Source organism: Adiantum capillus-veneris, chromosome 30 (assembly GCF_014529385.1).
Source record: "Adiantum capillus-veneris isolate H3 chromosome 30, ASM1452938v2, whole genome shotgun sequence".
In the NCBI taxonomy this organism is placed as follows: Eukaryota; Viridiplantae; Streptophyta; class Polypodiopsida; order Polypodiales; family Pteridaceae; genus Adiantum; species Adiantum capillus-veneris.
In genome coordinates, this window is record NC_140960.1 from 10,628,192 (window position 1) to 10,650,606 (window position 22,415).

The following is a 22,415-nucleotide window of genomic DNA, read 5'->3' on the forward strand; positions in this document are numbered from 1 at the left end:
GACCTTTGCCTGCCCACAAAAAGCTTTCTCTATTCCTGCATGGTCTTCCTCCCACATAATGGAAAGGATGTTGGAGCCCCTGGTCTGCCTTCCCTCTAAACTCTCCCTCCAACCTTGCATGCACAAAGGCGGGAAGGGAAGAGGAGTGCTCGACATGACACGACACTTGACCACTCATAAAACGCTATCCCCCTCTACTAAGCATTAGTACTAATCTCATTTGGCATAGTACTTGCCCCTTCGGTGTCGCTAGACTGCCACATGGGCACCTGCTTTTGCCCATGTTACGTTTTGTGTAAACCCACACAACCGCCATGCCCCCCACCACATGGACGATGAGATCTACTCCGGAACCGAGACCCACTTGCACCTTGTCAATCTCATTCAATGACTTGATTAAAGCCATATAGCACATACTCATGAGGTTCGTGCATTGTATGTAAACTGTGCAGAGTCTCGGGTAACCGATAGCCATGGCAGGTAGACCTTAAAAAAAAAAGGAACTTCAAAACATTTACAGAAACTTGGAGGCTAGCTTAAAATAAAGCTCGGGAGAAATATGACGAAGGTCGGCTTAAATTTCATTTCCCCTCGCTTGGAAAAACTTTTATTTTTCCAAAAGCTTCGTGACTTGCTGACTCAATAAGCTCTCGACGCCACCTATTCATCTGCGGGGCAATGATCTAGCGTATCCATGGCGAAATACTCTAGCCTGTTCTGGCTCTTTGGACTGATGATCCTGCAGGTGTGTGTGAGTGTGAGAGAGAGAGAGAGAGAGAGAGAGAGAGAGAGAGAGAGAGAGAGAGAAGAAGAAGAAGAAGAAGAAGAAGAGAATTTTAACGTCGTAGGAAACTATCCCAAGAGACCTTAGAGAGAGAGAGAGATGTGTGGATTGGTTTTGTTATGGATTTTGCAAATAGTATTTTGGGCACGCACTTATTAGTGTGTATGTATCTATGTGGTTACCTGTCTTGCGTACCTATATGTGTTGTGGTATGATATTTTGACACACGTGTAATTAGATATACACAGGAAGCACTACAAAGTGGGAGACAACAAAGTCTATTCCATAGAATATCATGAATGACAAAAGGGAAAGGTCCAAATGGCTTTAAACTCTTTTGTAACGCTTAAGAATCTAAAACATATGGCCATTTCTTGGATAAGGGCGATGAGTCACAGCCCATTAGCATGTTGTCTTCTGAGCTTCTCCCCTTCCATGCGGCTTTCATCCATCATTCGCTGTAGATGCGTGTAGGATCCATCCAGAAGAATGTCCTGTTGTTTGTTAATATTAGCGCTGTTGTAGTACCCCATGCAGTCCGTTCAGATTTTGTAATTTGCTTCATAAATTCTGCATTGCTCTAGCTTTAAGTGATCTTCTGGGCTCTGGTCCTTCTGCAAACTCTAACTGAGTGGGTCTCTGTATGATGTAACTACATGGTGGAAGTATTTTTTGTCAAGCCCCTTTTTGTAATTATGGAGATAAAGGCAAGTCTACCCACTGAGTCAGTGGAGTCCAATGTAATTTCGATCTTTCTAATATAATTTCTCGTGCCGTTTATGGAAAAAAAAAAAAACATAAGGCCATTGCATGGTGAGGTTATGATGCAAAGGTTGTTTCAGAATCAGGTTCTATTGGGTAAGGCTTTTGTGGATAGGCATGCCAAGTATCTATAAGTGCAAAACAAGCTAAAGAATACTTAGGCAATGGCTTATATCAATTACTCTAATAGATACCATGAAAATACCTTTTTGCCTACCCATGTACGACATATTCTGTGATGTTCCAAGCATTGTCAGAGTGTGTAGCGGAAGAAGAAACATCTAGATGCGTCCTTTGAAATTGGAGGAAAAATTCTACTTGCAAGAAACATGCAAAGTTTAGTTGGCCCATCCGTCCGAGCACTACTTAACCAGAAAATAAAAATCCAAACACCCAATTTTCTATCATGCACCTGACTGTACCTGCAACAAACTACCATCACTTAAATACAAGAAGGTAGCAGTTTGCATGTAGCTCATAGGTAGCTAGGTAGCTACCCTTATGTTTGCTTCCCAAGCTCACAAGCCTCACATATTCTCTGCATCTCCAAAACTCTAACAAGTTTTGTGCTTTGCATCAATTTCAGCCTTTGCATATTTGCATGGCCAACACGTTTATGCTAGATTTCTAAATCTGCAACATCTGAACCCTGTGCAAACATGGCATCATCAATCAAAACTTCAGAAGAGCTTAAAGCAAATCAAGCAAAAGCAAGTGCAGATCAAACAAAACAAAAAGCAACCACAATAGCTATTGAGCAAAGAATGCCACAAAAGCTAGCAGTAATGAAGAACAAGGTTGCAGAGAACCAGGAAGAAATAGAAAGTCCAAAGATCAATCAGACAATGCCAGTTGAATCAGCAGATGTAAGTCAGATTGCAAAACATAGTCTCAAGCCACCCTCCATAGAGACACAGTTAGATCAAGATGAGACCGGGGCAAAAGCCGGAGAAAGATCTTCAATAGAACCAAAATTTCCAGATTTAGAGTTGCAGAAGTCACAAGGATCGAAGAAAAATCTTGTTGACAAAGGTAAAGCTTAAGTGGAACCTCCACCAATTAGCAAAAAAGGTGTGACAACATATGCCTCTACATCAAAGAAACCTAATGGATCAGATACTTCAAGTAAGTCAAGCTTTCATTTCAGGGATGCGCACATTGAATGTGAATATCCTTGAGTGAGAGAGAGAGAGAGAGAGAGAGAGAGAGAGAGAGAGAGAGAGAGAGAGAGAGAGAAATGAAATGTTACATTAAACATTTTTTCAAAAGGCCAAAATGACCTATGAGACCAAACTAATACAATCTTGGTGGATCTAATCTAATGTCTGGTACAAAAACAAAAATAAAGTGAAGTAAAGTGAGCGACTTAAATCATCATCATCGTCATCATCATCATCATTACGAGTGCCCGAGGATGCCTGGCATTAGGCGTTGTTCGAGAAACTACTGCATCGGTCGCTAAAGAGCTTCGTCAATGTCCACCTTTGTAAATAGTCGTACTGGGCGGCTCCCATGTCGTGCTAGAATAGTCCCGAATCCGATGGAGCCTTCGTCGATGTTGTGGTCGCCCTCGTAGATGTGGACGTCTAGCTCTCCCGATGAAACCGGCCCGTGGGGCGGTAGTCTTTGGCATTCACCCGAAATTCTTTACTTGAGACACACATAGAGAGCACTTTGGACAGGTAACCTGCGACGGGAATTAACACTTAAGCACACACACGGCTCGGAAGCTAGAATGCTCTGAGCAGAGACGCCGACAACTTCTATGCCCCAAAATTGGCGCCGCTTTTGGTATTTCTTTATACTTTAAGAGGGTAAATTACAAAGTAGAGTCTTGGGAATTCTTTACCTGTATCTAGCTAGATACCACCTGTTTTGGCAAAATTTCGGTAGCATAACAGCCCCAAAACTTGCCCGAAACCAATTCCCCTGCTGGAACTTACTTCCATTGGCATAAACCCTCTGATTTCTGCCCAAAAACAGTAAATTCAGCTTGCTGTATTTTCTGGTTTTTGCCCTGTTTTCAGCCCTAAACAGTCCCTAAACTGCCCTCTAGGAGTGGGGCACTGTTCCCGATGGTTCTGGCGTCCGTATGGCTGAAAACAGTCGAAATACAACACATAACCAGCGTTGAAATCGCACCTGTACGGTGAGGTTATCACCCTCACCGGCGCCTGCTTTTGGAGCAACAGTTAGCTACTCCTGTTCTTGCTCAGAGAGGCTCTTGCCTCAGCAAAAACGCATGTAACCACACAACTAGTTGTACATGAGCCAAATGAAGAGCCCTCTTATGGGGCATCACATTACTGCACGTAGGGAAGAGAGAGAGCAGTGTGAGGTGTGCAGGACATGACTTCTTGCACCACACTGTACATGAGAGGGAAAGCTTGCAGTCAATAGCTCTTAACCTGTGGCAAAATCCCCCAAATGAGCTCTCCCAGCGTAAATTTCAGCGCTACCTTCTTCTGCATGAGGAAGTGCACCAAAATGTGCCACTTGGCACGTTTACAAGTAATTTCTCGTTTCGGGGTTGCCGCTTAAAAATCTCCCGGCTGGTTGCCCAATTGACTTTGCGGTAGAGTTCTAAAATGTTCTTGTCATTTCGGAAGTAATGACGCGAACAGATTTCATGGCCCAAAATAGCAATCCCCTAATTTTTAGTAGATGCTCGTTGGGCTCCCACTGGTCTTTTGACCATCTATCCCCGTTGGGACCGCATCCAAAATTGCAATGTGGCCCAACTGTCGGGTACTTTCTTCTGGTGACCCCACCTTGACTTTGTGCCTTTATTGAGTTCACTTCCTAGTATCCACCAACTTGCTAAGTGCGATTGGGGGACCTACATAATCTTAAACTGAGCCTAGACATCCTCTTATTATACGAATTCCAGTGTCGACCAACTTCCCGTCTACGGGTGAAACTACCGTTCACATTGGCTAGACAATGTCCGACCATTTGCAACTTCAAAAAGAGGGTCTCAAAAAAATAAAACAAAAATCATTGGAAAGAAACAAACAACTAAGGTTAGCAGTTGCCACGTCCTCGTGTGACACCTTTCTCTTGAAATTGCAAACGTCCTCAATTGCATACCATAAATACACGCCACTAATGATCTTGTGTTGTTAACACTCTTTTATCATCATATGTATCCGTATTAAAGGTCGTTACACATAGATACAAATGACTTAATGAGACCTTCATACTTTTGTCATTTCCATCTATTACACTGAATTCATATGTACATTTGATGTGCTAGCTCTATCATTACCCCTCCTTTGCACACGTTGGGTTGGGGCATAGGTAGGCTGTAACCCAAAGGTTTCAAGGTAAAGCTGCAATACATTTGGTGACTTTGACAGGTCATGCTCTTCCATCCACTTTGCATCCATAGGTGGATAGTTCTTGAACTTCACCAAGTAGCGTCTTGCAACCTGTCCTTTAACTTTTCTGTCCTTATGTGCCAAAACTTGCTCAGGTACCAGGATCTCATCAAGTTTCTTAACTTCTGGCTGATCCTCATTTGGCATATTTTCTGGCACATCACCCCCGAACGGTCTTAGAAGACTCACGTGAAACGCATTGTGAATCTTCCACGCATCAAGCAATTTCAGCCTGTAAGCCACATCGCTGATCTTGTCAAGCACTTGAAAAGGCCCATAGTAACACATGCCGAGCTTAGGAAACAGCCGTTCCTTGCCCTTCATCTTCTTTAACCTTGCCTTCTTGAACCTTAACAGAACCCAATCACCAGGTGATAATAGCAATTCACGACGCTGACGATCAACAACCTTTTTTTGTTTTGCCCGAGTCTCCTCCAAGGCAGCTTTAATTTTCTTGTACATCTCATCCATGTTCTCAACATATCAATCTGCCTCAAAGATCTTGTCCTTTGTATGCAAACTGAAAGGAACTTGTTTGCCGCCTTCAACAATCTCGAAAGATGCCTTGCCAATCGACGAATGCACCGTATTATTGTACGCATACTCAAGCATAGGCAAATACTGTTCCCACTTGCCCTTATTATCCGACACATAGCATTTCAGCAAACCTAAGACAATAGAATTAGCCTCTTCTGACTGTCCATCAGTTTGTGGATGAAACGAAGATGAGAACTTGAGGGTAGTGCCCATGTTCTCAAACAATCCTATCACGTGACACATCCAACCCTATGTGTCCATGGACAAGCTACAGCACGACAAGGGTTCAGTCAGTCCAGTCAGTCTAGATTAGAAGTGATCTGGCACTTTCGTGAGTCTATTCGTAGACCGTGCATGCCCAGTCACTTAGTGTAGATGCATATCCTCTGGTTGCACACAGCATGATCATCATAGTTACATGGGACGGCGGGTCGGGGTCGGGACGGCAAAAGTCAGGAAACGGGGACGGGGGTCGGAACGGCAAAAAAAAAAAGAGAGTTTTTTTGGCATTTTTTGACCTACACACATGCCACACACATAGAGCATCACTTTGACCATAAATTTACACTAAATAGACCAAAGAACACGAGTCATATAGGCTGAAATGTGCTAATAAAACATCGATGATCGATGGATACAAAATGAGAAGTGCATGCCACAAGGGCTCAAGAGTCAAAAAGCCTTAAGGACTTAGGACAAGCCTGAGGCCTCAAGGATAACAAAAAGTACAAAGGGCTATGTAGTAGGTAGAGTCGTAGACTCAAGAGTCTAGACTCGAGAGTCGAGTGATCAATGATCATCAAACTCAAGAAGTGCTCGCCTGCTGAATCTCCACATCGTCGTCGTAGTCGAGGTCGTCAGCAACGTATGAGGGCTCCGGCTCGGGAGGCTCGCATTGAGGCTCGAAATCCTCCTCTAGCTCCTCCAAAAGAGTATCGGCCATAGATGGATTCTCTTGTGCCATCTCCCACTCAGTGAAAGGATCTGCCTTGTGTGTGACGCTCTTGGCAAGCATGCGTAAGTTAGCGCTCACAAACACCAAATCATTGGCCCTCTGAACGCCAAGGCGATTCCTCTTCTTAGAGGCAATGTGGCTGTACACACTCCATAGTTGCTCCAAGCAACTAGTGGTACATGCTTGGCTAAGGACACGAACAGCCAAGCGCTGCAAATGTGGGCCATCTCCTCCATAGTCCTCCCACCACAAAACCGAGCCAATCTTGTTGCGATCAAGCTGTGCATCTACACATCCATAGGAGCCCTTCTTTTGCCTGTAGTTGAGTAGCTCGTCTCTAATCTTGCGCCTAATGTCACTGCTAGGCTCAAGGCGCTCCAATGCAAGCCGCCATCCTTTGCTCACCTCCTTGTCGGTCTCTTGACGCCTTCCTTGAAACTCAGGGTCAAGCACATAAGCTGCCGCATGAAGTGGAGAGTAGTATCCATTCCACCTCGACTCACACAAGCCATGAATCTCCGCATACTGAACAGGGTCAGGCACAAGCTTCTCAAGTGCCTCTATCATCCGATCCATGGCTTCGTAGACTTTGCCAATGCATGGCTGCAAGCCATCCACCACTCGAAGTAGGTGTAGAATAGGCTTGACCATGGCGTCAAGAGTCTTCACCTCCTCCCACCAAGCGGCGTCGTCGGCCCATTCTCGGCATTTCAATCCTACTGTTGATGTAGACTCCGGCATGGCCTGGAACTCATCACTGAGAAAGAGGCCCCTTAAGGCTCCGCCACATGTAGACAAGCGGCCTAGCATAAGCCAATTGAATGCAAATCTTGTCTCTGAATATTTGAGCAAAGACAAGTGGCTCCTCTTTGAGGATTCATGGCGCACTTTTTGATGGTTGAGCACAAAGGAGACAATTCGAGAGGCGTCACCAATGGTGGGTGAAATCCATGACAAGTTCCCTATGTCCTTGAGGAGGTTATTGAGGCAATGCGCCATGCAAAATGTGACATGGATGCTGGGATACATGCCCTCAATGATAGCTCCGGCTGCCCTATTTGACGCCTCTCCATCTGCAACCATACAAAGGACATTCTCCGGGCCGGTGATCTCTATGGTGCTTGTCCACTCCGCAGCAAGCATCTCGGCGGCCTTGCCACTATCGGATGCATCATGTGACTCCACAAAGTACATCTCCCCCCGAGAGTAGGCCACCACCCCGTGGATGGACCGCTTGCGGGTGTCGCTCCATCCATCTACAAGAAGAGAGACGCCATTGGTCTCCCACAAATCCTTTGTTGCTTGGGCCGCTTGCTCCACGGCAAGCTTCTCTTTGTCAAGGAGGGTGGTGCGAAGCCTCTCCGATGAAGGTGGCACATAAGAGGAGCCATATTCCCCTATTTTCGTAACCATGGTTCGAAAGTATGGAGACCTATCCATACAAAATAGAGCATGTTGCGTTAGTATGGAGAGTCGAGAAATTATAACCCATTATGAATACAAAATGGAAGATTGCAATGTGCATATGCCAAGGGAAACTCACCGCGAAGCATGGAAGGCAATGTGGTCGTGGAAGAAGAATCGGGCAACCGACCTATCTACCTCTTCCTTCAATTTAGGATTCCAATTTTCGTTGCGAGTGGTTTGGCGATGTGGAAGGGAAGAGGACGGTGTAGATCCATGGCTCTTGAAGGTTCGAGAGATGTGGTCAAGGTTGGCTTCCCTTTGCTCTCGCGGTGTCGCCGTGGCGGAGGGATCAACGGCAACAAAACGGCCCCTCTTGGCCGCTTCCGCAACCTCATACACCGTGAGTTTCTCAAGAAGATCCAACCTCTTCTCGGGAGCTACATGAGGGCAAAACTTCACCTCGTGACCGGGTTCATGAAGAAGATGGGCTCGCACTTTGTTTGAACCACCCGATCTCTTGTATGGACATAGCTTGCACGTCCATGGTCTTGCACCGCCACCTTTGCCACGCGAGCTAAAGTCAACTTCATCCCACCACGACCACGTTTGCACGGCGGGCCTCCTTCGAGAAGAAGCGGTTTGAGAAGTGGAGTTTGCTTGAGATGACATGATGGTGGAGAGACTCGAGAGAGTAGAGCTTAGAAGTTAGAAGGGTTAGAGGAGAGCTTGTGTGGAGAGAGAGTAAAGGAGAGCTTCAAAGTGGGTAGAAGAGGGAGAGGAGAGCTTCAAAGTTCAAACTTGAGCCTTGAGCTTGAGGGAAATGGAATGAGCTTGAGCCTTGAGCTTGAGGGAAATGGAATGAGCATTGAGCATTGAGACTATGAGTATTAGGAGGCCCAAGGGAGCCTTTTATAGCCTCCCAAGGGCCAAGGCTTAAAAAATATGGTAGTTGGGGCTGCACAGAGCCGTTGCAAACGGTCAAAAACGGCCATTTTTTTGAATTCGACCCCGGCTGACCCCTGCCGTCCCCGTCCGGTCCGTCCGACCCCGGTCCGGACCCGGCCGTCCCCGGTCCGTCCCCCCTGCGACCCGCCCGTCCGGCCCGTTTTCCGTCCGTCCCTCGGCGTTCCCAGCCATTCCCGGCCCGGTTACGGCCGTTCCCCGGCCCTAGGGCCCGTCCCCCCCGTCCCCTGTAACTATGATGATCATAAGCATTCCCATCAGAACCCATCAGAATCCTTCAGGGGAATTTTCTAGTGCATTTAGCCTATTTTACCTATTTTTGACATTTTTCACTTATTATTTGTAAGTGACTTTTGTTGGAAAGTAGGTAGGGCAAATTGAGTAAGTTTGTATATAAGCAAACCTAAACTAGCACTAATTGGTAGAAGAGGCAGCAGGAGCTCCACCGCTCAACAAGCAACTTCTCAAGCAAGAACCCCTCAAGCAGACTCCCTAGCGTTTTCCATCCTCATTGCCAAGACTCCCCCTGCTTTGGCGTTTTTGCATCAGCAACCCATTGCCACACACTTCAGGACCTAGTGTTTTTTCAAGCAAGCAACATCGCCAAGAAGTTCCCAACATATAGCGTTTTCTAGAATTGCAGCCCTAGTGTTTTTGGAGCCAGATCTCCCTTCCTTGTGCATGGCGATTTTCAGCCCTAAGAACTGCAATTTTCAGCAGATAAGAACCATCAGTTTTCAGCCCAAGTACCCGCAGGTTTTCAGCCATAAAGACCAGCAAGGGCAGCGTTTTTCATAGCGTTTTCAGCCGCAACAGAATTCAGCCATTAGCGTTTTTGGACAGCAGATAAAGAGTAGCAGATTTCAGCCATAGCGTCGGTCTCGTCATCCCCGTTGTCGACATCGACCTAGCCTAGACTTGCATCAGTCATGCATTCAGTTTGTACCAGTTTGTGTAATCAATAGTAGACCACTTTTGCCGACGAGAGTGGGGCCTTCGGAGGAGGGTTTTACGTCTCTGGTCTCGTATTCTCTTCTCTCTCTATCACTCAGTCTCATACACTTTCACGCACAGTGTCCATTCACTTTGTTGTGATCATTGCACTCTCTCATTAAGAACGGAAGGCTCTACCTTCCATAAGAACAAAAGGAACCTTGAGCACAGTTCGGAGCACTCATCTTGAGAAAGAACAACATTCATTCCGCTGCACCTTACATTGGTATCAGAGCTTTGGCAGTGTTCAGTATCACTCAAGGAAAGAACCACAAGAATCACAAGAATTTTTTTTTTTTTTGCTTGTTGCGGTGGCACGAACCCAAGTTCGCTTGGGCGTGTCGATTCCTGATCGTGTTTTTGAAGAGTGTCAGGAATCCCAAGAAAGAAGGGCTTGTCTAGCCTCCCCTTGTGCCTTTTTTCACTCATTGAGAGCGGACCGTGCACTTGGCAGCCGGCCAATCGACGTGAGGCAGGAAAAAGCAACCTTGGTGTGAGCGCAAGGCCGCCAAGGGGTCGCCTGCGGAAAAGAGTAGAACTCGGGTGAAGAGAAGATCTTCTCAAACACAGATTGCAAGCGAAACAAAACCCTCAAGAACCTCAAGAACCTCAAGACCCTCAAGAACCCAAGTTCCTCGTGAACTTAAGAACCAAAGATCATAGTGCATGGTCATCACCCGAAGCGGAATGGATACTTCGCATACAGGTGATGAGCATGAGAGAGGCGACGAAGAGTTCTCCTCACCAAGAGATTTTCCCGACCCTCCCCCTTCTCCACGAGTTGTACCAACTTGGAGGCGATGGTCAAGTCGATGTTTGACATGATGGCCCAACAACAAGAAGCGAATCGTGAAGCGACTCGCCTTGCATTGGCACATCAAGAAGCGAATCGAATTGCGCTCGCACAACAAGAAGCGACTCACATTGCTTTGGAACGCGAGCGCGAAGAACGAAATGAAAGAAATGCAATAAAACAAAAAGCGACTCACATTGCTTTAGAACGCGAGCACGATGAACGAAACGAAAGAAAAGAAAAAAGAAAGGAGGAACGGGAGGCTCAAAGAGCGGCCTTGGAGGCCGAGCGTGAGGCTCAAAGAGACCTCCGCACTCAAGAATTGGTTCGACAAGTACTTGCCTTGAAGTTCGAACCAACCAAAGATTGTGGGAGTTCCTCAAGTGGTGCAAGCCACGATGCGGACTCCAACAATCCAGTCACAGAGAAGTTGACTTTCAGTAAGTATGATGGTAAGATGGATGCTACGGTTATTCATTCTTGGTTGCATCAATTTAATGCTTATTTTGCGACAACTAAGAAGACAGGGAATAGCAAGGTTTTGACGGAAGCTATGTACCTTGCCGGTGATGCCATCAATTGGTACCACGCATGGCAAGAGGCACAGTTAGCCGCACACCTAGAGGAAACCGACAAATTCACGTCCCTTTCCTTCAATTGGGCTGATTTCCAAGACAAGCTCAAGGCGCGGTTTATGCCACCTTAGTACCTAGCACGATTGAAGGACGATTGGCGCGCTCTCAAGCAAAGTGGGATGCCGGTTATGTCTTTTTCTAATCGTGTTTTGCAGCTCGGTACTCAATTACGCAAATCGGATGCGGAGCGCAAGGAGGCATTCCTTTATTGGACGAGTATATCAAGTATGATGTGGAGGTACTTGATCCAATCGATCTCAACAAGGCGGTAGCGATTGCTCTCGCTCAGGAGATGAAGCACAACAAGGGAAAGCCTAAGGAGAACAAGACTTCCACAAGTACCTCTCAGACTTCTCAGAACCCTCAGAACGGTAAGAACGGTAAGAATGGTAACTCTTCTAACCAATCTTCCAACAGTCTCTTAGAAAAGAATTCTTCCAATGAACCTATGTAAGGTGCAGCGGAATGAATGTTTGCGCTTTGCTCAAGATGAGTGCTCCGAACTGTGCTCAAGGTTCCGTTTGTTCTTATGGAAGGTAGAGCCTTTCGTTCTTAATGAGAGAATGCTATGATCACAACAAAGTGAATGGACACTGTGCGTGTAAGTGTATGAGACTGAGAGATAGAGAGAGAAGAGAGATACGACACCAGAGACGTTGTAAAACCCTCCTCCGAAGGCCCCACTCTCGTCGACGAGAGTGGTCTACTTATGATTGCACAATCTGGTACAAATGGTATGCATGAGACTGATGCAAGTCTACGCTATGTTGATGACGACGACGGGGATGACGGGCCGACACTAGGGCTGAAATCTGCAATCTTGTATCTGCTGTCCAAAAACGCTATGGGCTGAAATCTGCTACAGTCCAAAAACGCTGATTTTGGGGGCTGTTTCTGTGGGTCTTTGACGCTGAAAATCTGCAGGTTTAGGGCTGTTTCTTTAGGCTGAAAACTGATGGTCTTTCCGGGCTGAATCTGCTACTCTTTGAGGGGCTGAATAGGCAGATGCTTCATTTTGCTGAAAACGCTGCCTAAAACTATCCAAGGCTGAAATTTGCAAACGCTAGGAATGTTCAAAAACTCTAGGGCTGCAGTTTTTAGAAAATGCTAGGATCTGGGGTCTTCTGGCGATGGCAAGGCTGATGCAAAGCGCTAGGATCTGGGGTCTTCTGGCGATGGTCCAAATGCTGAAAACGCAATGCTGATGCAGATCTAGGCGAGGGTGCTTGATGGAGGAAACGCTAGGGGAGGTTCTTGCTTGGAGGGAAGTACCGCCAAGTTCTTGTTGGAGAAGTTGCCTGCTGAGCTTGTGTCACAAGACGGACACCACGTGCCAATAGAAAAGAACAGACTGAACAGACTTTTAGCACTTCAATAACAACTGCTCAATAACAACTGAACTGAGAGAGAGAGAGAGAGAGAGACGACACGCGACACGGAGTGGCGGAATTCCATCCAGAGAGTATTGGCCCCAAACCTTGGCGCCCCTTTCGGTTATTTCTTTATATTATTGTTGATTCGCAAAGTACAACAGCCGGGGAGCACCTGCTTTGCAATCTGCGCGCTAAAAAGTGCCAGAGAGGGCCCCCAAGGCTCATATTTAAAGGCCCAAAGCCTAAAAGCATCAAATATGAAAAGCTAACCCCAAAAATCACTTTCCTAAAATTTTGGGATTTCCCTAAAAATCCGCCGCAAATTCCGGAATGTCCGTACAGGTGCCACATCATCATATTTTGATGTGCAAAGTCTTTTGAGCGTGTTCTGCTTTATTTTTGAAGCTTTTATGTCACTTGGAGCCCCATCGGACGGGGTGCCCATAAGTTGGTATGACTTCTTCTTCTGTTACTTGTTCTTCTTAGGGTTTCTAGAATTAGGGTTTGCAAGTTTTAGGGTTAGGGTTTCCAGAATTAGGGTTTCAGTAGTTAGGGTTTCTAGCAAAAATTAGGGTTAGGGTTTCTGCTCTCGAGCAACCATTCTTCTGCTACTTGTTCTTCTTAGGGTTTAGGCCCCTCGGCCGGTAGCTCCATTCTTCAGTAGGTCGACACGTCAGCAGTTTGTTACATCTCCCCTTCTTGAAAGAGGGTAAGGGTAATCGTTCTCGATTACATCATATCTGCAAAACAACTCAAGTTAGCTCAAAAATTTCCGAGGGACATTCGGAGGGACAATCAGTTTGCTCTTTTGATCAAGGAGTTAGCTTCTCCTTTCTGCTCTTTTGATCAAGGAGTTAGCTTCTCCTTTCGGCTGTTTTGATCAAGGAGTTAGCTTCTCCTTTCGTCCAAATTGGAACTCTTGATATTCCGGCGTAGTAAAATTAGCCATTACACCCAGACCGTACTGATCTTCCACGGGTGTCTTGATGCACTAAAATTACATACCCAGGCAATCTCATCCAATTAGGAATATTCAGTAGTTGACACATCACAATGCAACACGAATGCTTACATATGCATGTTACAAGACATAGAAATATAAAGCCGCCGATGAACACTCCTCTCGCATAATCTAACAAGGTCCGGGCCGGGAGATATTCAACGACTCCCTCATCACTCCTCCCGCATAACCTAAAAAGGTCCGAGCCGGGAGATATAGAGGCCTTTTACAACCAAACGCCCTCCAGACCGCAGCCTGCGTCGTTTGGAGGTGCTGAGAGTAACCATTGCTTAGACTTCTTAATACTCCTCCCGCATAACCATCCAGGTCTGGGCTGGGAGTCACAACAACAATTATTTTACAAGTATACAACCAAACCTCCCTAGGCATTGGCCTGCGTCGTTCGAAGGTTTTCAAACATACAACGAAACGCTCCCCAGGCATCGACTTGCATCGTTCCGAGGTTCAAACAATACCAAAATAGTATTTCTCACTTCTCCACCCGGGAGTAAAATCACCAATATTTGAAACCAGTATCAAACCAGAGTCAAACAATTCAAATTGGCACCAAAACAGGTTCAAAACAAATATCATCCATTTCAAACAAATTCCAAACAGGATCACCAAACAAGATCAAACAGAACTCAAACTTAAAAAGCAATCTCGATATCAGTCGAGCTCAAAAAGTCGACTGACTTTCCATCTTGAAACCTGCACCAAAAATTAGGGTTAGGTTCCTTCTATGAGGTCGTAGCCGAACACAGCATGGTCCGCCAGCTCTTGGACAAACAGTGTTGCTTTGGCGGCGATGGTAGTCCCAAGATAGCAATCATACTAAACCTCCAAGGTCATCTGCTCGTGAAGAGACATCTACTGAGAGATGTCGAGAAATTTCAAGATATAATCTTCCAGGGTTTCCATGGCAAGCATTTTAGGATACCCCACGCTGCCAGAAGTTGCACTTCAAAGGAAGATGTCAGAAACCATATAAGTTTGGGCAAAAATTTTCTTGAAAGCTTGCCAAGTACTTGGAGTATGCTGCTTGGTAGTTGTAGACATCAACATCTGCATGGCACTGCTTCTGAGAAAAAAAATCAGTGACTTGAAACAAATCTGGATCCTTCTCTTGCAAGTGATCTTAATTGGCTTATGCCCTATATGACACTGCGGTGAAGACGGGAGCGCGCCCGATGCGCGATGAAGTAAGGGTGGGAGTCGCTAATAAGCCCGGGTTGGAGGGCAAAGCTACCTCGAATAAAATTCCAATAGCTCTGTCTGCTCTTTTGTAGGACCGGTATGCTTTCAGAAAAGCACACAACTGATGCTCTGATACCACTGTCAGAGACAGGGAATGATGGTATATGGACCATCATCTGCAGGTTCAGTAAGCAAGCCCATTTTATCCCTGTCAGGAAGAAGATAAAATCTGATCAGATGGCACGCTTGTTCATGTACAATGTGTTTAAGTACCATGGTATGCCACAATCGATTATCAGTGATCGTGATCCTCGCATGACCAGTTTGTTCTGGAGAGGATTGTTTGAGAACATGGGTACTACGCTCAAGTTCTCATCTTTGTTTCATCCACAAACTGATGGACAGTCAGAAGAAGCTAATTCTACTGTCTTAGATCTGCTGAAATGCTATGTGTCAGATAATAAGGGCAAGTGGGAACAGTATTTCCCTATGCTTGAGTATGCGTACAATAATACGGTGTATTCGTCTACTGGCAAAGCACCTTTTGAGATTGTTGAAGGCCGCAAAAAGGTTCCTCTCATTTTGCATACAAAGGACAAGATCTCTGAGGCAGATCGATATGTTGAGAACATGGATGAGATGTATAAGAAGATTAAAGTTGCCTTGGAGAAGACTCAGGCAAAGCAGAAAAAGGCTGTTGATCGTCACCGTCGTGAATTGCTATTATCACCTGGTGATTGGGTTCTGTTAAGGTTCGAAAAGGCAAGGTTAAAGAAGATAAAGGGCAAAGAACGGCTGTTTCCTAAGCTCAGCATGCGTTACTATGGGCCTTTCCAAGTGCTTGACAAGATCAACGATGTGGCAAGGCTGAAATTGCCTGATGCATGGAAGATTCATAATGCGTTTCACGTGAGTCTTCTAAGACCCTTCGTGGGTGATGTGCCAGAAGATATGCCAGATGAGGATCAGCCATAAGTTGAGGAACTTGATGAGATCCTGGTACCTGAGCAAGTTTTGGCACATAAGGACAGAAAAGTTGAAGGACAAGTTGCAAGACGCTATTTGGTGAAGTTCAAGAACTATCCGCCTATGGATGCAAAGTGGATGGAAGAGCATGAACTGTCAGAGTCACCAAATGTATTGCAGCTTTACCTTGAAGCCTTTGGGTTACAGCCTACTTATGCCCCAACCCAACGTGTGCAAAGGAGGGGTAATGATAGAGCTAGTATATCAAATGTACATATGAATTCAGTGCCATAGATGGAAATGGGAAAAGTATGAAGGTCTCATTAAGTCATTTGTATCTATGGATGTTACGACCTTTCTTGCGGATACATGCTATGATAAAAGAGTATTGATAGCACAAGATGATCAGTGACATGTATTTATTGTATGCAATCGAGGACGTTTGCGATTTCAAGAGGGGGGTATGTCACGAGGACGTGGCAGTTAATAACCATGTCACAGAGATGTGGCAACTGCTAACCTTGGTTGTTGGTTTCTTTCCAATGGGGTTTATTTTATTTGTTTTGAGACCCTCTTTTTGAAGTAGCAAACGGTCGGACATTGTATGGACAATGTGAGCGGTAGATTCACCCGCAGACGGGAAGTGGTCGGCACTGGAATTCGTATGGTAAGAGGATGTTTAGGCTCAGAGCAAGATCATATAGGTCCCCCCGTCGCACTTAGTAAGTTGGTGGATACTAGGAAGTGAACTCAATTAAGGCGTAAAGTCAAGGTGGGACTACCAACAAAAAGTATCCGACAGTTGGGCCACATTGCACTTTTGGATGCGGTCCCAATGAGGATAGATGGTCAGAAGACCAGTGGGAGCCCAACGGAAGCATCTCCTAAAATTTAGGGAACTGCTATTTTGGGCCGTGAAATGTGTTCGCGTCATTACCTCCGGTATGACTAGGGGAACATTTTACAACTCTGCCGCGAAGTCAACTGGGCAACCGGTCAGGATATTTTTAAGCGGCGAACCCGAAACGGGAAAATGCTTGAAAATGCGCCAAGTGTCACATTTTCATGGACTTTCTTCTTACAGAAAAATGGGCGCTGATTTTTAAGCTGGGAGAGGCCTCATTATGCATTTTGTCACAGGTTAAGAGCTATGGAGTGTTTCCTTTCCCTCTCATGTACAGTGTGGTGCTAGGAGTGATGCCCTGCACACTACACACTGCTCTCTCTCTCCCCTACGTGCAGTTATGTGATGCCCCAAAAGAGGGCTCCTCATTTGACTGATGTACAGCTGTGTGGGTTCATGCTTTTGCTGAGGCAAGAGCCTCCTTGAGCAGGAACAGGGGTAGGTAGCTGCGACTCCAAAGCAGGCACTGGTTAGGGTCATAACCTCACCATACAGGTGCAAAATCAGAGCTGTGTATGCGCTGTCATTTGACTGTTTTTCAGCCATACAGACGCCAGGACACTTGGGAATCGTGCCCCACTGGCAGAGGACAGTTAGGGGACTGTTTGGGGCTGAAAACAGGGCAAAAACCAGTAAATACAGCGTGCTGAATTTACTGTTTTTGGGCAGGAATCAGAGGGTATACGCCAGTGCAAGTGAGTTCTAGCAGGGGAATTGGTTTCGCGCAAGTTTTGGGGCTGTTATGTTACCAAAATTTGGCCAAATCAAATGGTATCTAGGTGGATACATGTGAAGGATTCCCAGGACCTTACCTTGTAATTTACCCTCCTAAAGAATAAAGAAATACCGAAAGGGGCACCAATTTTGGGGCCTACAGGTTGTCGGCGTCTCCTCGGAGCCTTCTAGCTACTGAGCCGTGTGTGATTAAGTGTTAATTCCCGTTACAGGTTTCCTTTGCAAAGTGCTCTGTGTGTGTGTGTCTAAAGTAAAGAATTTCGGGTGAAAGCCAACGCCTACCACCCTACGGGCCGGTTTCAGGAGTACGGACCCTCGCATAATGCGTCGACAGACTGACGTGGCCAACGGTACGGAATTCCGGAAAGTGCGGCGCAGAATATGCTCGGAGTGCGGACGTGGCATTCTGTACGGAATCAACGTAAATTATGCTGGCTCATTTTTATGGTAGCTTTTGGGCAACTTGCTTTTTAGTTAAAAGCTTTTGAATTTAGAGATTTTGGGGCTCTGCTTTTGGGCATCCCTTGTACCTTTAAATAAGTGGGCAAGGCCTCACTTCTCAGAGCATTTGGATGCAGAGTCTGATAGTGAGCACCTACCGGCTCTCTTGTACTTGAACACAGATTAATACAAAAAGAAATACCGAAAGGGGCGCCAGTCTTTGGGGCCAATACCTTTGGGCACGGAACTACGCCGGGCCGTGTCAATTTTTGTGAATTGTTTTGAAGTGAATGTTTGTTGTGTCGCGGTACAATCTTGACTTGGGGTGTCTAAGTTTGTTACATGTTCAGTCTGTTCTTTTCTATTGGCACGTGGTGCCCCGTGTTGTGACATGAATAACTGTAAAATAAAGGGAAACAGAGAGAGAATCGAGGTGAGAATTCCACCCCTAGATGGCTCTGGCCCCAAAGATTGGTGCCCCTTTCGGTATTTTTTTATTATTAATTGACAGAGGTACAAGTTGAGGGGCTCTCCTGTGCTTCTCCACACGGCTAGAATCATATATGATGCTAGAGAGAGACACCTAGTTACATATTTAAAGGCCCTTAGCCCAAAATCAAAAGTTGTACATGAAATTGAAGTCTAAAAGCATTTGCTTTTGCTATAGTTTAGGCTCCTTGGCCAAGGTTCTGTAAGTTGTTTGGGGGTTAGGATTATTAATCCTAACCCATTATTAATTTGGACCACTCGGCAGGACTTCATAAGTTTGGATTTTTTTGTTTCTTCTTCTTCACTAGGCTTTAGGCCCCTCCATCGGGATCTGCAAAACTCAATCAAGTTAGTTCAAAACCCAAAGCTCATCCCAAGAATCTATCAGTGCAACATTGAAGATCTGCAAAACTCAATCAAGTTACCTCAAAACCCGAAGCTCATTCCGAGAATCCGTCAATGCCATAGAGAAGATCATAGATGCCAGTACAAGACATAAAGAGAAAAGAAATCGTGCACAACATAGAGGCTTCTGGCTCTGATTAGGAGATTAGCATGGACCACCTTTCTAAGGAGAGAGAATCTGTGACTGGGCAAACAACATAGTGATCAGATGCGCCTATGACCTCGTCGCAAAAACCCTAACCATAAAACCCGTCACAAATACACCTGTAGACCACTTGTAGAGCACCTCATGAGCTGAACTACTTGTCGATAGCGTACAAACTCTCTTAGCGTCCACAAAAATGTCGATAGCCTTTAGCCTCAGCTCAACGTCCACCTCAAAATAACCTCCCGGCTTCACTACAATAGCAATGCGGCCTCAATAACTCAACTGCACCAAGCGGACACGGCCTAGTTTAATCCTTCAACCTCAACACATAGCTTCAAGCTCTTGACTTCAACACAAGGTAACACTTAATTAAGCCCTCACTGTCACAAACCATTGACGTGGCACACACAGGCAGCAGACCGGACATGGGCGGCAGTGACATGTGGCAACCTGCCCGGAAAACCGGTTGCATTGCTGACGTGGCAGTTTCGTGAATTGCGGCGCGAAAAGTAGGACAGTACGGAAATCTGCTTTTTGCGTAAGGTTGCATTGGTGATGTGGCAAAAGCTGTACGGAAACTTGCTTTAGCGCTGGCTGAACTGTACTGGCAGCTTTTGGATAAAATTGCTTTATTTTTGGAGAAGCTTTTGACTACTGCTTTTGGGCATCCTTTGTAACTTATAAATAAGTGGGCAGGGTCCTCACAACTCAGAGCATCTGGATGCCGAGTCTGAGAGTGAGAACCCTCCCACTCTCTTGTACTTTGAACTCAGATTAATACAAAAAGAAATACCGAAAGGGGCGCCGGTCTTTGGGGCCAACATCTCTAGGCACGGAACTCCGCCGAGCCGTGTCGAATCAATTGTGAATTGTGAACTGTTTTGAAGTGAATCTCTGCTGTGTCGCTGTAGAATCTTGACTTAGTGTCCAAGTTTGTTATAGTGGTATCAGAGCGCGGCCGATTTCTCTTCTACCGGGAAATCCGATCCTTTTCTCGTGGCACTTATGGATTTCAACAACGAACAATAGACTTCCTCTGCATCTGGGGATGCGGGAAGAGATCACGAAGAAGATGCTCACGAAGAGTACGGTCCGCCTCGGCCTACTGTCACAACCTGCTGACGTGTCAAAGCCTTGAAGAATGGGGCCAACTTACAGATGCCGGCCAAGGGGCCTAAACCCTAAGAAGAACAAGTTACAGTAGAAGAAGTCCTACCAACTTATGGGGACCCCGTCCGATGGGGCCCCAGTGACATAAAGGAAGTAAAATAAAGCAGGACCCACAAAGAAACACTCATGCAAAAACTGATGATGTGGCAGTTGTACGGATGCTCCGCGTTTTGCGCTTACTGCTGACGTGGCAGTTCTATGGAATTCCGCAAACGCGCTGGCAGCTTTTTGGCATTGCTTTTGGACCAGAAGCTTTTGATTTTTGAAGCTTTTAAAACTAATTCCTCTCCTAAATATCCCCTTAACGCATTCATACCCTCTTTTCCCCCAAGCTTCCACCTACTTCAAACCCTAAATCCACCATACCCTAAGAATCTAAGCATACTCTCAATCTCAATGCTACAAATTCAGGAAAAAGGGAAAGGGACTAGGGACTAGGGCAAGCACACCGACCACATGGATGCATTTAATGTTTTACAAGCCCCCTCTCCTCCCAGACCTTTGGACTCTTGATGTACCCTCAGCTTGCCCCTCTTCTATGATTTTGCCCACCTCTACATGCCCCTCATCCACAAGCCCAACGAACCCCTTTATATACGGTGAACATACTTGTAAGAAGCTAAGAAGGGAGATTTTTTCCCCCCTTATCAACCCACATGCCTACAAGCTTTCTATCTTTCGTAAGCAACTGACCTACTCCTATAATAATGCCATTTCTTTCAATGTTGTGCACAATCTCATCCCATGCCCTCTCAAGATTTAATGAAAAGAAATGCTTAGATTTAGGTCTTAAATACATCCCACCACCTCCCAATCCCACACCTTAAACCATTTGAGAAGCATGGAGTTCTTCAAAACCAAAGAGCATTCCATTCCTTATCCTCTCCCTATGAACTATCTAACTGCAAGTGGGTGGAGAACTATCTTACCACAATTGGAAACCACTCATGAGTCATAGACTATCCTCCTCTAGAAACTATCACAAAACATAATCGGATTCACCTTGAACAAACCTTGGAACTTTACAACACCCCTTGTTCTGAAATCCCCAAAAGTCGTCCTACATGACGAGCAAAGTAAGAGTGTTCCCCATTGTTGGTATCTATAAATATATTACGGTTTACTCCATGTAGATTTTGGGAGTCATTAAAATGACTATTTTTAACAAAATGTTAAGAATAGCATGTATGATGCTCTTCTTTGTAGCGCTTTTCAGGCTATTGCTACAGTTCTCGCATGTATATGGTGATCTCTCTCTGTTGTTTCTGCTTAACTATCAAAGCTTCTTACAGAAGCACATGGTTGGAAGCTTTTCCTATCTATTATTATATGTGTATTGTTTGCTCATAAAGAATCTATCTTCCACTGTGTGGTCATATTTCTTACACAAAAGGTGCCTCAAATAGGGCAAAAGCGGCACCCCAAACATGGCTTGACCGACCATTGGAAAACGGCCAAAGTGACCGGTTGCCTTTGAAACCTGTGCCCAACTTTGTACTGATCTTTGTTGGTCTTCAAATCTCTACATGACCTTATAAAGTACTTGTTTTTGTGTAAAGCAGAACGCAACAACTTTAGGGAAAGGGGTATTACTGGTGCTTTGACTCTATTGCCCAGTTTGTAATGTGTTTTTCAAGTTCATCGTTTTTAGTACTTGACTGCGTATTGTCTACTTGTTTCCTATACATGTTAAATAGACCATGCTGCTAGAAATTATATCATGTGCTAACTTCAAGAAGGGCTCAAACTAATAATGCCTGTGGAACCATTTTAAGGTAAAGACTGGTTGTCTGTCTGGTAAAGCCGTCTCAACAACCAAGTGAAAGCCAGTTTTCCTTTTGCCTTTTCTGAGTGCCAATCGACCTGAATACTGATTTGTTACTGCAGATAGCATTCTCAAGAACAAGAGCTGTGGAGGATGGATCAGTGTATGTATCAGAAGCTTCTGTTTTTTTATTTTACAAAATTCCCTTTCACCTTAATGTACAGACATCTGCACCAACAAGCATACATACAAGTGCAGGCCCACTCACCCACCAAACACACGTGATGCGCGTGCACGTGCGCACACCCCCACGTATACTTTTTTCAATGATTACTTTAATTACTAGTTGGAAATCTCTGAGGACAACCTACAAAGGAAATACGAACTGGGAGTTTTCCCAATTTAACAGAGAACTCAAGGGACTGCCGTAGAGAAGCCTATAACCTGCCAATCGGTCCATGGCCATGACCACACCATGAAGCATCAGGGAATTGTGGGATAGCCATGCAGTAAGAGAAACAAGTATCTGAGTTAGATAAAGAAAAGTATGATGTTGTGGAAGGCCACAAGGGAGCACACTCAAAAGCCAAAATTGTCTGCCAAATTATGCAAT

At 45.4% G+C, this 22,415-nt stretch overlaps 1 protein-coding gene across 1 annotated transcript in view; it reads left to right on the top strand.

Annotated features, from left to right (window-relative positions):
* Positions 1 to 480: 480 nt before the first annotated feature.
* Positions 481 to 22,415, top strand: part of LOC147417533 (uncharacterized) — a 110,768-nt gene continuing 88,833 nt past the window's right edge. Inside the window, exons 1-2 of the mRNA XM_086507385.1 lie at positions 481 to 745; positions 21,925 to 21,965. Of these exons, the coding sequence (XP_086363511.1) occupies positions 695 to 745; positions 21,925 to 21,965 (92 nt within the window). The 5' untranslated portion in view covers positions 481 to 694. The remainder of the gene's footprint in view (positions 746 to 21,924; positions 21,966 to 22,415) is intronic.